This window comes from Periplaneta americana, chromosome 17 (assembly GCF_040183065.1).
Source record: "Periplaneta americana isolate PAMFEO1 chromosome 17, P.americana_PAMFEO1_priV1, whole genome shotgun sequence".
NCBI classification, from domain to species: Eukaryota; Metazoa; Arthropoda; class Insecta; order Blattodea; family Blattidae; genus Periplaneta; species Periplaneta americana.
Genome location: NC_091133.1, coordinates 8,404,813 through 8,420,458, shown reverse-complemented (window position 1 = coordinate 8,420,458; position 15,646 = coordinate 8,404,813). Strand labels below are relative to the sequence as shown.

At 35.1% G+C, this 15,646-nt stretch overlaps 1 protein-coding gene across 1 annotated transcript in view; it reads left to right on the top strand.

The window, feature by feature from the left end:
• The window catches only part of LOC138693388 (zinc finger protein 493-like), a 63,319-nt gene extending 49,402 nt beyond the window's left edge, over window positions 1–13,917 (top strand). The window contains exons 8-9 of the mRNA XM_069817310.1: window positions 7,363–7,500; window positions 12,110–13,917. Of these exons, the coding sequence (XP_069673411.1) occupies window positions 7,363–7,500; window positions 12,110–13,159 (1,188 nt within the window). The 3' untranslated portion in view covers window positions 13,160–13,917. The remainder of the gene's footprint in view (window positions 1–7,362; window positions 7,501–12,109) is intronic.
• The last annotated feature ends 1,729 nt before the right edge of the window (window positions 13,918–15,646 follow it).

The window sequence follows — 15,646 nt, the reverse complement described above, 5'->3', positions numbered from 1 at the left end:
TCAATTTTTACCAGTGGGAAGGAAACCCACCCAACATTTTATTCTATACATCTTACATTGACACTGAAGCTTAAGATGTGGAACAAGTACACAAGTGGGCGTAGTTCCTATAGGCCAGGATGAGACGGAAAGGGTAGTCCAGGATAGTTGTATATTGTGAATCTTATTTTATATCGCAGTAACTCGTATATACCATTTTTACTAACACTTTATTTTTAATAGTCGTCAGTAAACCCATAAAGCAAAATTTTATTTCATACATCTTATCTAACTGTTTTCTTGTTTTCGAGTGCAATGAATCGTCAATAGAGTGAAACGTAAGTAATGAGCATATTTAAATGTCTAAATATACATTTTTTTTTGTAAATTAGTAATGATGGTATTATGAAAATCCAGGCGAGATTGAACACTCTTTCAGTGGAAGACACGTAAGCTTCAGTTTTGTCAGACAGACATAGGCTACTTGAAGTCATATCGATGCCAGCATGTTATACAGACCTGAATTCTGGTGGCTGGTGGTGCTCTATTGAATTTTCCTCTGCCACAGAAGAGAGAGCTTCTTCGGTGGAGGCCTAGAAGTCTCATTTTTTTTTTAAGTGAGATGGAAAATCGAATATGATTGGTATTACATTGCGTAACAAACGTCTCCTCTTGTTTACAAAATACATGTATTTAGTATCAGAATGTGCAAAACACAAAACGCTATGTATTGTGGGAAACCATTTCCCTCTCTTCATTTGTGAAACTGACTGCTAGTTAACAAATCATTTTTCAATAGGAATCTGTAAAAACAATGGCTGCGTTCAGCCGGGACAACGCTAATTCAGCTATTCATTTCTGCTGAGTTACAGCAGCTGTGAGTTCCTGAAAGATCATTGCAAAATGTCCGCTGTGTTTACAAAGAAACACGCTGCTATTGTTCCGTCTACTCCGGAATATATGATACCATTGGTTGTTGCTTACCCCCTTCACTTTCGCTGGCTAGCAGCAGGCTATTTCAGTGCTGTCGGCCAGCAAGGTGTTCAATCTTGTCGCTATTTCAGCGCTACCTCAGTGCTGTCCTGGCTGAACGCAGCCAGTGAACACGTTACAGAATCTTTCTATTAATAACTGTTATTATATGTATAGTAATACCAAATTATGGCAGACTACTTACTTGAAATATGACATATTCTTTGTTTTATCGCTTCGGTTACTACAATTATAAGCAGAGCATGCAAGAGGCATTTTAAGTACGAGATTTAAAAATCTCCACATGCATATATGTCTCCTTCTGCTAAAGCGAGCTAACCAATTAAAACATGGCGACTGGTAGTTCAAGCTAGTACCACCAAGACCGCTGAACGCCACTTTATATTCTTACTTCTAGCTCGTTGGGTTTTACCTTTATGAGTTCAAATTAGCCTCCTTCATTGCTATTACGAATGCAATAGACCAGTGTTCTGCAACCGGTGTGCCTTCACAAGGTGAAAGATGTGACGCGAACTTTTACCTATTATTGTAAGAAATTGATAAAATTAATTTAAAATAAATTAAAATTAAAATTAAATTGTTTTCATAAATATATTTTTGCATATAGGCTATTCAGTATTTCGTAAAACCTACATGCGCGTGAACCTACATACCCACCGAGTTAGTGACATCGAAGACATTATGAATAGAAAATAAAGAACAGTCAGAAGTTGTCACTTCAGATCGACGAGTCCACCGATATTGGCAGTCACTCACAGCTTCCTTCCTACATTCGGTACATTGATGAGGGTGTAATGGCAAAGAATTTATTATTTTTTTTTTTGCAAAGAACTGCCCGAGGGAGCTACTGGTGAAGAAATATTTCGTACAACTAATGAATATGTGGTCTGTTATTAATTAACACGGGAGGATTGCGTTAGTGTTTGTACAGACGAACCGCTTCTATGACAGGCCGAGTGAAAGGATTCATGGCAAAGTACGTGAAGTAAATCCTAACATATGGAGCAACTATTGTCTCATTCACCACGAAGCCACTGTTGTTAAGTCTTTGCCATCCCCCCTGAAAATTGTGATGGACGAAGTAGTAAAAGTCGTGAACTGAATCAAATCACTGCCCCTAAATATGAGGCTTTTTTTTCGTTTTGTGTCAGGAAATAGATCAGGGCACATTACACACCTGGTACATACAGAAATACAATGGTTATCACGAGGTAAAGTGTTAGAGCGAATGTTTGAACTTATAGAGGAAGTACTTGCATTTATTTACTATTGAGGACATGAGTACTCGGATTTATTTGCAGATGATGAATGTGTATCTAAGTTGGCATATCTTTTGGATATTGTCGTACATTTGAATAAGCTTAACAGAGAAATGCAAGGTAGGAACGAAAATATTCTGACTAGTATGGATGAGATTCAAAGATTTATGAATAAACTGAATTTGTGGATACAGATTATTCAAAATCGATGGTTTCAGATGTTCTCAACTGTACGGACCCTTGCTGACAGTAATAAAGTGTTGATGGACTTAATTAAAGAACATTTAGTAATCTTGCAGCAAAAGTTAAATAATAATTACTTTGGAGAGTGTGTTCAAGATTTCGACTGGGTTTGTGATCCATTCATTGTGGATTCAAACTACGTTCCGAATAATATACTCGTACAAGAGGAACTGGCAGATTTAAAAGCAGACAGAACACTGACATTAATATTTCTTGAAGTGTCTTTGGAAACATTTTGGTTGTCAATAAGGAGTGAATACCCGGTTATCTTCGTGATGGCAATTAATATAATATTGCAAATTTTAACTACATATATGTGTAAAGTGGGCTTCTTGACGTTGACTGAAATTAAAACATCAAAGAGGGAGAGACTCAGATCCATCGATGTAGAAATGAGACATGCAATGTCAATGATTCCGCCACAGATCAACCACCTGTGTGCAGCTAAGCAGGCCCAAGTATCACATTGAAGATATGAGTAAAGTTATTTACTATAATATTAGTAATAGCAATGTGTATTTTCTACAGTGAAGTTCATAAATTGTTAATAAATGAAAGAGTCTATTTGTGTTTTATACTAGCAGCAGCAGCAGTAGTAGTAGTAGTAGTAGTAGTAGTAGTAGAAGTAGTAGTAGCAGCAGGAGCAGCAGCAGTGGTGGTAGCAGTGGTAATAATAATAATTAATAATAATAATAATAATAATAATAATAAATTTGATTACATTAAGTAATTATATTAAGAGAGTCACATAATATGTTTTTGAGGGGCTTAACATTTTGGTGTGCTGTGTTGAGTCTAGGACCGTCTAGGGCAGGGTCTCAAGGCCAACGCATAAAAGTTGTTACAGAGAGCAAATATAGATAGCGTAGTCAGCTGAAGAGATAAGCGCAATAACCGAAGATAGCTGATTGATGATTCATGTCACACCCATGAGCGAGCTAAGTTGTAACTGTCACTGGATAAATTCCACAAACCTGCACTTTTGAGTTGTACTGTCACAATAGACGGTTGTTTTCGAAAGGAATAAAATTTCGTAAGTAGTTTGCGGTAGTAATAATAATAATAATAATAATAATAATAATAATAATAATAATAAATTAATTTTTTAGTTATGTATTAATGAGTAAAAAGAAGACATCTGAAGCATAAAGAACCATACATGTTACGTAATTATTTAAGCACAAGGAACTGGCCACCCTACCCCATTATCTCCTGGCCTAGTTGTTTCATAAGTGGTGCCTTGTTGGTATCATTTGTGAGGTTCAGACCTGTCTTCAGACAGTTGACTAGACGACAACAATATTTCATTTCTAGTAAATGGTTTTTGGTATCTCTCTTTGTTTTAAGTTTATACTATATTTAATAAAATAAAATTCAATTAAATAATAATTAAATTACAATTAAACTTGTTTGTTGTTAAGGTACGTATTCTTACTATACGTCGATATTAATATATTAATTACAATAATAGTTAAGTAATATGTTTCGTAATGTTTTCAATAATTAACAGTAACCAAAACATTTTAGAAATTCACAATTTTTTTAAATTGGAATTATTCAGATCTTAAATCTGGTCTCAGATTCTTTTGTCAAGTCCTTTAGTACTTCATTATATTTGTTACACTGGTCTTGATTCAAATTAGGTAACAATTATAGATTACCCACTGAAACTTGCGATTCCCACTTTCCCTCTGAAAGCTTTTATTTGTTCATACATTTGCGGTAATAAGGACATTCTTTCCTCGGAGATGGACACAACATCGTAGCGGTTGCAGATGTCTATTCAAACGACGCGATCAATAATGTCATCCTGAGATACATGAACTGCTCCCGCATCTTGTTCCACTCTTACATAAAAAAATAGAGAGAGGAGGAAGTGCTCCGAGAATGCCCTATTGAGACGTCTGGTCTAGGGTATGCTGTGAATAGAAAAAGGTTGCGCAACACTGCAATAGACAATATGCATAGGCATTGAGAAGATATCTAACTTTACATGGTTTGAGAAATGGAACCTGTTCTGTAAAATTATTTCGTAAGTTGATGAACAAATTTGAGAAAGCTGGTTCAGTTGCCGATAGAAAGCGATCAGAGACCAAAATTAGTAGAAAATGAGGTGAGTGCAGCTCTAGTTTTATGGGAAGTGTAAGAAGTTAGTGAAAATTCAGACTGTAATGTTTGTAGTGCTAATAAAGTTGCAAAGCATCTTTACATGAGTTATTCAACAGGGTGGCAATTTCTGAGAAGACAGCTTCAGTTCTAAAATGCGTTTTGAACTCAAAGAACAAGATAGACCGATTCGTGTCAGTTTCGCTTTGCAAATGTTAGCACAAATTCAGATGAACGTTGCGTGTTTTGACATTACCTTGTGAACAGATGGCACATTTCGAATTGAACGGAGGTGTTAACACTCATAATTGCAGGATATGGACAGAAGATAATTCGAACACAATTATACAGTAAGGATTACATGATATCAAGATTATTGTTTGGTATGGTTTTACGTCACATTTCATAATAGAACCGTATTTCTATGAAGAAATTGAATATGGACAAACAAAAACAGTGACGGTAACCAGCAGTGCTATTTTCAAATGTTGCACGACTTCACAATACCAGCGTTACAGAATCATGAAATCGAAAACATTGTTTTCATGCAAGACGGTGCTCCACCTCACATACACAATAATGTAAAAACATTATTGTGCAACACATTTGGTGATCATGTAATTAGGAGGCATTTTCCGAACAGTTGGCCTTCTAGGTCACCAGACATAAATCCAGCTGACTACTGGTTATGGGGTTATCTAAAAGAAAGGTAGGCCTAGTTCATAGTAGACCTACTACACGTGAGGAACTGGAACAGCCAATATCAGATGTCATTGAAAACGTCCGAGGAATGTGCTTTCTAATGGTCCTTTATAGCATAGAAGAAGGACTATTTCTTATAGCGGTGGTCATATTTAAATTTTCGTGTTTTAATAAAATGCATTTCTTTACAAATATATCGGTGTTTTTATTTTTGTGGAATCTAAAAATTTGACAAACTTACTACCATTTCAATATGGGAACTTACTTTTGAATAGCCTTATACATTACCAGTACCTCGATTTTCCGTTTTCAGCAGACATTTAATCTTTAATAACACATCTTCAACCTGAAAAAATAAAAAGATAGTGAAATTCAGAATGTAGAATAAATTCAAATTTTAGGCACACACACACACACACAAACACATACACAGAGGTCCTATTATCACCATTTGCAAATTATGGATAGTCCACAATGCACATGTAATGCTCCAGAGCAAACAGTTGATCACATTCTATACAAATGTAAAAAATTAGAAAAGCTAAGAAATGACCTCAAAAACGAAATTGGGAAGAAATATTAAAAATGGCCAGTAACGAAAACTTCAATGATAAATGCTCACAAGAAGGAATTTGTTATGTTTGCCAACAGCATCGATTTCCAGCTTCTATGATATGCCCCAGGAAATAAAGACATACGAAAAGGTGGGGAGGAATCAAGATAAATGTCAAATTGAGTTTAAGTTTAATTAGGGACATATCAGAACACTACTTAAGAATATTAAATCAGGAAAATATTGTACAAACTTATTGTCATGATACAGAAATATTATATGTATTATTAGACTATAATAGGTGTTATATACTGTAGTAGGAAGCTTCTACATAAAGGATTAAAACAAAAAAAAAGTTATACAATTATACAATACAAAATAACAACATTCAGCCATTGTTACAATTATGTAACAGCAAGACATTAAACTAAGGATGGAATCAGTAACAATGTTAAGAATAATCAGCAGATACTATTACAATAGATGTAATGGGACATGAAAGAAGATTGAAAAAAAAAACACACACACACACACACAAAAAAGAAGAATCAATATAATAATTGACACGAGTTTTCATATGATAGCCATTATAGAGAAACTGAAAACAAAAAAATGAACATAACTATAATATCTAATGTATGTGGAGACATAAAATCCTGGTCATAACAGTAAGATAATTTGGCAACTCGTCAAGAGACAATTTTGTAACTTAGGTAAGAAAGTTTTGGCAGAAAATGTGAATGTTTATAGTATTAGAAGTCATTATTCCTTGAGATAGTAAAAGCCATTTTGTTGTTCAGATGTCAGGTCTATACAGTGTAAAACATGTTGTGCGGCTTCTATTATAAAGCCAGGTAAAAACGTGGGACTATGGAGGAAGAGAGAATAATGCGTAATTGGTTGGAATGCAAAACAAATGTACAACCATCTGATTTTTGAAAATGAAATTTTAGCATGCTGGGATCTAGATTCAAGAGCTTCTATTAGCATCCATCATGTTCCTGTGTTGTTCCTTCTGAGGATAGAAAGTAGTGCTTGTAACGTTACATGCATTAGCTGGGAAGGTATTGTAAATGGCCACGATGCAGTATAAAATTACTCATGTTGAACTACAGTAATTAGGTTTTCAGTGTCAGTAACACTACCTACTTCTCTCTTTTTCCACTTGATCAGTGTTTCACATTCTTTGAGATATGACCATTCTGAGAATATATGTACAGACACAGTGAGTGATCTTTTCAGCTTTTAATTATCAATTTCACTGCAAAATAAGAATAATTCCGCTATGTTTTTCACTTTAAGTAACCAAACGGTTAATCAGTTTAAATTAGAAATTAAAAGAATAACTCCGCTATGTTTTTCACTTTAAGTAACCAAACGGTTAATCAATTTTAAATTAGAAATTAAGAATTACATACTTTTACATGAAATTGATTTGTGAGTGTTAGCCGAATGAATAAATATATTCAGTTGCCTCTTTTTATCTAGCTGTTAATTTCTTGAGCATTACGTCTTTGTCTTCTGCAGGAAGGGAATTTATTAGATCTGCACGTGACTGGAATAAAGACGGAATGCGTGGGCGACAGCTATGATCTCACATCACATATTAAAGTTGAGGAAACTGCAGTGCCAACTGATTTTGTTTCAAAAACGTGTAAAGCTGAGGTAAGTGGTGCCCACAGAGTGCGCTGACTGTTCTTCTTTCCACAATGTTCATGTATTCTTTTCATCGCAGAGAGTTACAAAAGGATTTTAGCATATGACAGCCATTAATATTTTCTGTGTAAAATCATTTTTATCTCAGTATATCCTAGATTTCAGGTATGGAAATGTGTTAATATTTATATTTAAATATTATTTCACAAGGGATGTATTGTTAATACAAGTGTAAAGATATCAGTGAAATACTGCGTAGGCTGAAAAAATCTGTTTACCTTGCATCTTTTTATAGAGCAGATGTTTCTCGGCTTTTCTATCAACATTTATTGTGACACAGACTCCACAAGAAGATGACCACTCATTTTCGCCCTCAAACAGAATACAGATAAAACAATGGAGCTTATTTGTCTCAGAGCATCCTGTTAGCTGCAGTCAGATCAGGAGATCTTGGCGGCCAGACAGTGTCTCCAAATCATGAAATTATTCGTCCTGGAAACATGTTTCGCACACAGTTCATTGAACCACGAGCAGTGTGCGCTGATTACTTCCTATGGGGTTATCTCAAAAGTAGGGTGTGTCGCAACAAGCCTTGCACTATAATCCAGCTGAAACAAAACCTAAGGAACGAAATTAGTGCCGTCGAACCTGTTTTGTTGGGGCGAGTTATGCAGAATTTACATAGCAGATTGCAGGAATGTATTCTTTGCTGTGGAGGGTACTTATGAAATGTAGTTTTAAAAAAATTGCATTGTGCGAGATTACTTCCAGTATATATGTTTTCTTTTAATTCCTGAATGTCCCACAACCGTCGTATTCCACTGCCGCACGCTATACAAGCTACGGGAATAAAACAATCTCCAAGAAAAAATATTGGATCTACCAACCTTAATAACAAAAGTTTCAGGATATATATATATACACGTGTATAATGAAGTAAAGGGGGAGGGGGAAGAGGCCAATGAATTATCTTTTTTTCAGTAATGTAATAAAACTTGTTAAGAAACTCCATTTTAACTCGGATGTCTAACTCATATCAAACCACTCACTCACTCACTCACTCACTCACTCACTCGGTGTTGTATGAATTTAGTTTAAAATAGAAGGTGTGAGAAAATCATTCACCGAGTGTCTGTCAGTGATAGGGGTTCTAGGGCCTTCAAGAAAACAGTTCAGTAATGTGACAGAGCCTGGCGGTATAAGGAATACTGTAGCATCATTGCATTCATCGCTAATGCAAAAGCAATCTCACTGTTAAAATTGTAATAGCAAATAACATTTATGATGTAAATAAGTGGTGCTCAAAATTTTATAAAAAGATCACGCTTATTGATGAACATTATAATATCTAGTTTGTGAAATCAATGTAAGCTATACTACTCCATGCAAGTAACATGTTTCATAGTTGATTTTTTCTTAAGAAAAATGTATTACAGTTTATTTAAGAAATGCACAATTTGTTCTTAGAGGTTATAAAAGTTCACAATCTTGTAAACCATTTCCATATTGAAAGGAACTAAGTGCAATGAAGTGTTTTCTAAATAACAAAGATTATGACTGTTCATATATATTTATGAGTATAAACTAAATCTATATGCCTATGTTTTATATGCACAAAATCTTTTGCTTTAATCTTCGATAGATCACTTACAAAACAGTTTTTTTTTTTCGATTATGTCAAACTTGAAAAAGTGGACTTAGTTCCTTTCAACAATTACTGATTCATATATTAGATAAATATGAAGTAGGTAAAACATGTTATTGGATCAGTCAGTGAATCAATAACAATACTATTGTTAACTTCCTCAATGGACTGCAGATAATACCATGAAGTAATGTTTAACCGTGTGATATATAGTCTTGGTAGGAATCTTTTATAACGTGAAGTGAAATTAGAAGGTTACCACTCAATTTCATCGTACAGCCTGACGAATGCTGCACATGTACTGTACTCACACACTACAACTCGTTGTTTAGAATATCATATGTCTCCATGCATTAACACATGATTTTCACTTGATATTTTGTACCATTAGCGAAGTACCATGTGTGTTGTCCACATCTGTGGAGTAACGGTCAGTGCGTCTGGCCGCGAAACCAGGTGGCCCAGGTTCGAATCCCGGTCGGGGCAAGTTACCTGGTTGAGGTTTTTTCCGGGGTTTTCCCTCAACCCAATACGAGCAAATGCTGGGTAACTTTCGGTGCTGGACCCCGGACTCATTTTACCAGCATTATCACCTACATTTCATTCAGACGCTAAATAACCTAGATGTTGATAAAGTCGTAAAATAACCCAATAAAATAAAATAAAAAACCATGTGTGTTGACTTCCATGCCGAAGTTTAGATTTTAGTCTAATGGGATTTGTGTTGTAGAATGTTGATGTTCATTATATCAGTCATTGCTGTCCACCTCAAAAGAATTAGATCCTTCCACATGCAAAACACGTGCACGTTAGATTCTTACTGCATAATTGCGCTATTTAAAGTATGTATAGTCGGACCATCTGATCTGTGCCCCTGTAAGATATGCGAACTGAACCCTAATTCCTTCTCAGCCTCGGTAATTCATTTCTCTCCCTGCATCCCTATCTCTCTCATTTCTATCTCTCTCCCTTTCTCTCCCCCACTACTCACAATTTTGGCCTTCTTGCGGGACAGTTTACAATATTTGTACTTGCAGTCCAGTGTTGTCAACTCAACATGAATACTTTAGCACGGAGTGGCGAAAGAAATCTTATTAAGCAAGTACATAATAGCATTTTGCGATGAAGAGAAACAAACAGGTCAATATCTGTTTCCTATAAATCAGGCAATGAAAAGAGCAACTGGTATCACAGGTGAGGCTTATTTTATTTTAATTGATTACGTATTAAAATTACTTAATTAACTAATACTAATAATACAACATTTTATGTAATTAATATAGACAGGTCAGAACTCCTAATAAAGAAAATCAGGAGAGAGGGAGTCTGTGCAGGACATGAAAAGCTACAATCACCAGAGAAGAACAGACCAAGGGAACTTTTAATTATTGTAGATGATATGAACCGATGTATTTTAAGAAGAAAGATACAAGAATTTTATACCGTTCAGAAAGAAGTTTCAACATTGAAGAAATCACTGAACCTTGGGAGAGAAGTAATAATTTCCAAGGTTGGAGAGAAAAACTACGGAAAGTAATTCGAGACATGGGATTTAGGTTTAAAAAATGTAGAAATGCAAGATGTATTTTGATTGACAGAAATAATATTGTAGCATGGAGCACCAGTTATTTACGACACCGTTTGACCGAAGTTTGGTAAATCCCTATTCGGCAAGGTTCGTTGCCTGCTGTTTAACGTGATGGGAGGAAAGCGGGTGGAATGGAGTGAGTACAGGCGTTAACTTTTTCAAGAACGACGACAGCGTTGAAGGGGCACAGATCCGATGGTCCAGCAATAGTTGAAAATGGAAGTACGTACTCATTGTTAAGAGTAGAGGCTATAATAATAAATTTTGTGCGAGATCGTGCGTATTTGCTTGGTTTCTGCACAAAACCAACCCGCAGTAAGTCTAAAATTCCACATTCAGTATTCCCAACCGAAAACACTTAACAATTTCCCTCTTCTTACCGCTTAAGTGACATTCATTTTACTGCCTTAGGCTTTTAACATATTATTTTTAGAGACAGTCAATATAGTAATAATTATAAATTGGAAACTTACCACTGCAATTTCACCTAAATTGCACTGTTAATTATTGTTTTTAAATATTTGCAAAAATTAAGTAAACTCTACAACTCCACTAAAGTTACTGCATTTCGTGATGCATGCAGGGGCGTATTTTGCGGGCTACCGGCGGTAGCCCAAGGAAATTACAAAAGAAAAAGTTTATAATATAACATAATGTAATAATTTTGTATTATTAGTTTTACCATAGTAATTAAAATTAAAGTATTTGTTAGATATATTTTGTGTAATAATAGGGTCAGCGGTAGCCCAAACCCTTTAACCAGTATACGCCACTGGATGCATGTAACATTAAGGAAGCCGTTTGTTTTAAGTTCGCATTTATAGATTGGGGGAAAAAAAGAAAAGACAGACGTATATCACGGCCTGCTGGAGTATATTAAACACAGAAAACATTTTAAAGTAACATTGTAGAAGATAGATATTTTTGTTTTCCAAAACTGCCGTCATTGAACAGAAACCAAGATGGAGATTTCATTGCAACTAATTAGAAATTCCTCTTTCAGGTATGTAATAGACGATCTTCGCACAAAATAATGTACGATACACGAGCGGTATGTTTTCTTTCAATTCTCGGAAATTAAAAAAGCTCAACTACGTTTCGCTTGTTAAACTTTTCCTCGAACATGAAAACTTCAACATACCACTCTTATAACGCATATTACTATTACAATTCTTTCTGCGTAATGTGCTTTTAAATAAACTGATGATTCATACATTAATGCTGGAATGCAGAAAGTGAAGAGCAGAACACTCACTGTCTGCTTCAAGAAATGAAGTTTATTCTATGTGCATTTCAGTAGTTTTCAGTTTTGCGTCCACATTATAAACTTGTGCTCTAGTTTCTTAGCTACTGGTGCGCCATTTCTGTTATTTCCCTCTTTGCAGGAAGAGTCTTGTGACGTGAAAGAAGATGTGATGCCGCAGCCATTCAAATGCTCTGACTGTGGAAACTGTTTCTCGGGTTTGGAAGATCTGAATATTCATTTGCGCGTGCATAAGCGATTTAAGTGCAATATCTGTGAAATGTGTTGCTCGAGTTCTTCAGAACTCAATAAACATGCTCACAAACATACACGTGAAACACCATTTAAATTTGACATCTGTCAAAAGGATTTTTTGGAATATTCTAATCTAGAAACACATGCACGCACACATACGGGCAAGAAACCATTCAAGTGCGATGAATGTGACATGAGCTTTTCGAGGTGGGATCATTTAACTCGGCACGCACGCGTGCATACAGGCGAAAAACCATTTCAATGCGACATCTGTGAGAAGAGCTTTTCCCGGTATTCTCATCTCACAGTGCACGCACGCGTACATACGGGCGATAAATCTTTCAAGTGCGATGAATGTGACATGAGATTTTTGAGGTCGGATAATTTAAAACGGCATGCACGCATGCACACAGGAGACAAACCTTTTAAATGCGATGTCTGTGAAAAGAGTTTCACCCAAAAATTTCATCTCACAGTGCATTCACGTTTACATACGGGTGAGAAACCTTTCAAGTGCGATAAATGTGACATGAACTTTACGAGATCGCACCATTTACAACAGCATGCACGCGTGCACACACGGGACAAACCATTTAAATGCGACATCTGTGAAAAGAGTTTTTCCCAGTATGCTTATCTAACACTGCATGCACGTTTACATAAGGGCGAGAAACGTTTTAAGTGCGATGAATGTGATATGAGTTTTTCGAGGTCGCATCATCTAAAACAGCATGCACGCGTGCACTCAGGGGACAAACCATTTAAATGCGACATCTGTGAAAAAAGTTTCTCGCAGCATTCTTATATGAAATTGCATGCACGTGTGCATACTGGCGAGAAACCATACAAGTGCGATGAATGTAACAGGTGCTTTCCGAGGGCTTATAATTTAAGAAAGCATGCACGCGTGCATGTAAGAGAAAAACCACTTATTTGACATTTGTGAAAGATTACAGTATTTCGCAGTAGTTTCATGTAATCATGCATACAAAATGGAGAGAAATCTGATTACACAGTCAACTGTGATGGATATGAAATATATTTTTCGATTAGAGTCATTAAAAAATTATTCATTCGTGTTCTGACGAGAAATTATATGTACATTTATTATCATAGTCAAAAGTTTTCGTCTTGTTGAGAAGGCACACTGTGGTACGTGCTTGCCTAAAGCTTTTGAAATGGGATGTTTGCGGTAAGGTTTTCCCGTAACCGGAATCCTTAAGAACTCGTCAACGCAAGCATCCAGGTGAGAAGGTTTTCAAATTCGATGAGTGTATGTTTCTCGCAGTGGCGGCAGTTGAGAATGCATTCGTGTAGACACACATGCGAGAATTCATTCATGTGAGGTCATTTTGGTAAATATTTCTCGAAGTTGTGACACATACAAATATATTCCCATAAGTACAGAGGCGAGAAGTCATTGTAATTCGATATTTGAAAATTATTTCTAGAATTCTTTACAATTTATACATGCAAGCGAACATAAAGATGCAGTCTTTCAAAATTCAGTGTTTGTGAGTAGCATGTTAAGCAGATTTCAACACTTGCTATATATGAACACGTACATTGAGACGAAAAACATTTGAAATGCGATGTCTGTGGGAAGTCTTTTTCTTCGGTTCCGTTTAGAAGCAATGCAAGTGTTCGTGCTGGCGAGAAGCCATTCAAGTGCGAAGTTAAAAAAAAGTGTTTTTCAGATTTTTCTAATTTGAAATTCATGCACTCAAATATACTAGTGCAAAACCATTAAGACAATGCATTTTTTTAAATTTGTTTTTCTTATGTACATTTTAGCAAGCTTGAACTGCAGCACAGGGCGATAAGTCAATTTACGTGCGATGTCTTTGAAGAGTGTTTGTCTTCATATTTAGAATTTCCTAATTTTCTGTACAGAAACGAGAAGACTGAATTGTGATGTCTGTGATAAATTTGTTATCCAATTGACCTATTTACGCTGGTACATTGCCTAGAAGCAATTCAAGTATCGTGCTTGTGAAGTGTTTCTTGTTTTTCTCGGATATAAAAATTAACGTTATTCTTCGTATTGGCGAGAACCGTTTTAAAAGCGGTGTTTGTGTGTATTTAGCTACACATTCATGCGAGCATATTGGTGAGCAGTTTTTCTCGGCATCAGAACTTGTGAGGCGGTAGATAAATATTTGCAAAGGAATTAAGTAGCAGTGATGTGAAATTTTATTTAGAAGTTTAAATTTATATACTCGCCATAAAGTTAATGAAGCACCGAATACGCCAGCAACAATCAAGTCACTCTTTCTAAAAATAAGTTATTTGCCGTTTGTTCCAAGTTACTAAAACGTATAATTTGCTTTCTAATATATGACAATCCCATTACTTTTAGATATAAGACACTGTGTGATATAGAATACTTTGAGCAAGAAAATATTCTAATTTATATGTATGTTTTTCTGAGAAAATTAGATTTGTTATTTTCCTCAAGAAGTGACTTTATCATCTTTAAAATTCTCGGTCATATTCCTTTAAAAATTTGCACAGTATATTGTTATATGATTTCTTTTAATGTGATTTAAATTTTGTTTTTTTAATATTGAAAAAATTGTTGCTTAGGCCACTTTATCATATGCATGTACTACTACCAAAGTTTTGATGGAAAGAACTTTTTCATATTATTATTTTTGTGTAAAAAAGCACAAAAACATTATATTACTTACAAGATAATTAGGAATTAGACATTGTAATCAAAGTATTAGCAATTTTCTTCGATTTACAGAAAGCTTTTGACACTGTTAATCTTAAGATAGGGTGAACTCGCTAGTAGTTGACCACATTGGAATGTTTTAATTAAAAATAAGCTTTCTAGCAACACTTCAAAATATTTCCTTAATTATATAAAATCTTCACCGGCTCTTTATTCCGTTCGACAATAGTGTAACAGGAAATTATGCTATTACAAAAAGCAGGAAATTTAAGAAACGAAGCTTGTATTCGCATTATTTCTTCAGTTGGTGCTTGCTATTAGAGAAGTGTTGTAGCAGGTGAGCAGAAATCTGATTACATTTCTGAAATATAATTATATATATGCAATGAATGCATATTTTGCCTTCTTCATAAGCTATGAGCTATGTATGTAGGCATTTTCAGTTTTTCAATTTCTACAATTAATTAATAGGGGCGGTCATTTACTAGTTTTTAGTTTTCATCAAACACCAGTAGTTAACGAGAGCAGTCAACTTCTGGACCAGTTTAAAATATCCAGTAGTTGTCCAACATTTGCAAATGTGCTCCTGACTTCTTATGTAAATTATATAGATTGTATGTAACCTGTGTTTCAAATGTTTGCAACTATTTCTTGTGACTAGATCAAAAAATGGGAAAAAAGTGCTTCAAATATACAAACGAAACCTTAAATAATGCAGTTAAGAACGCTTAAATGACTATTTCAGTT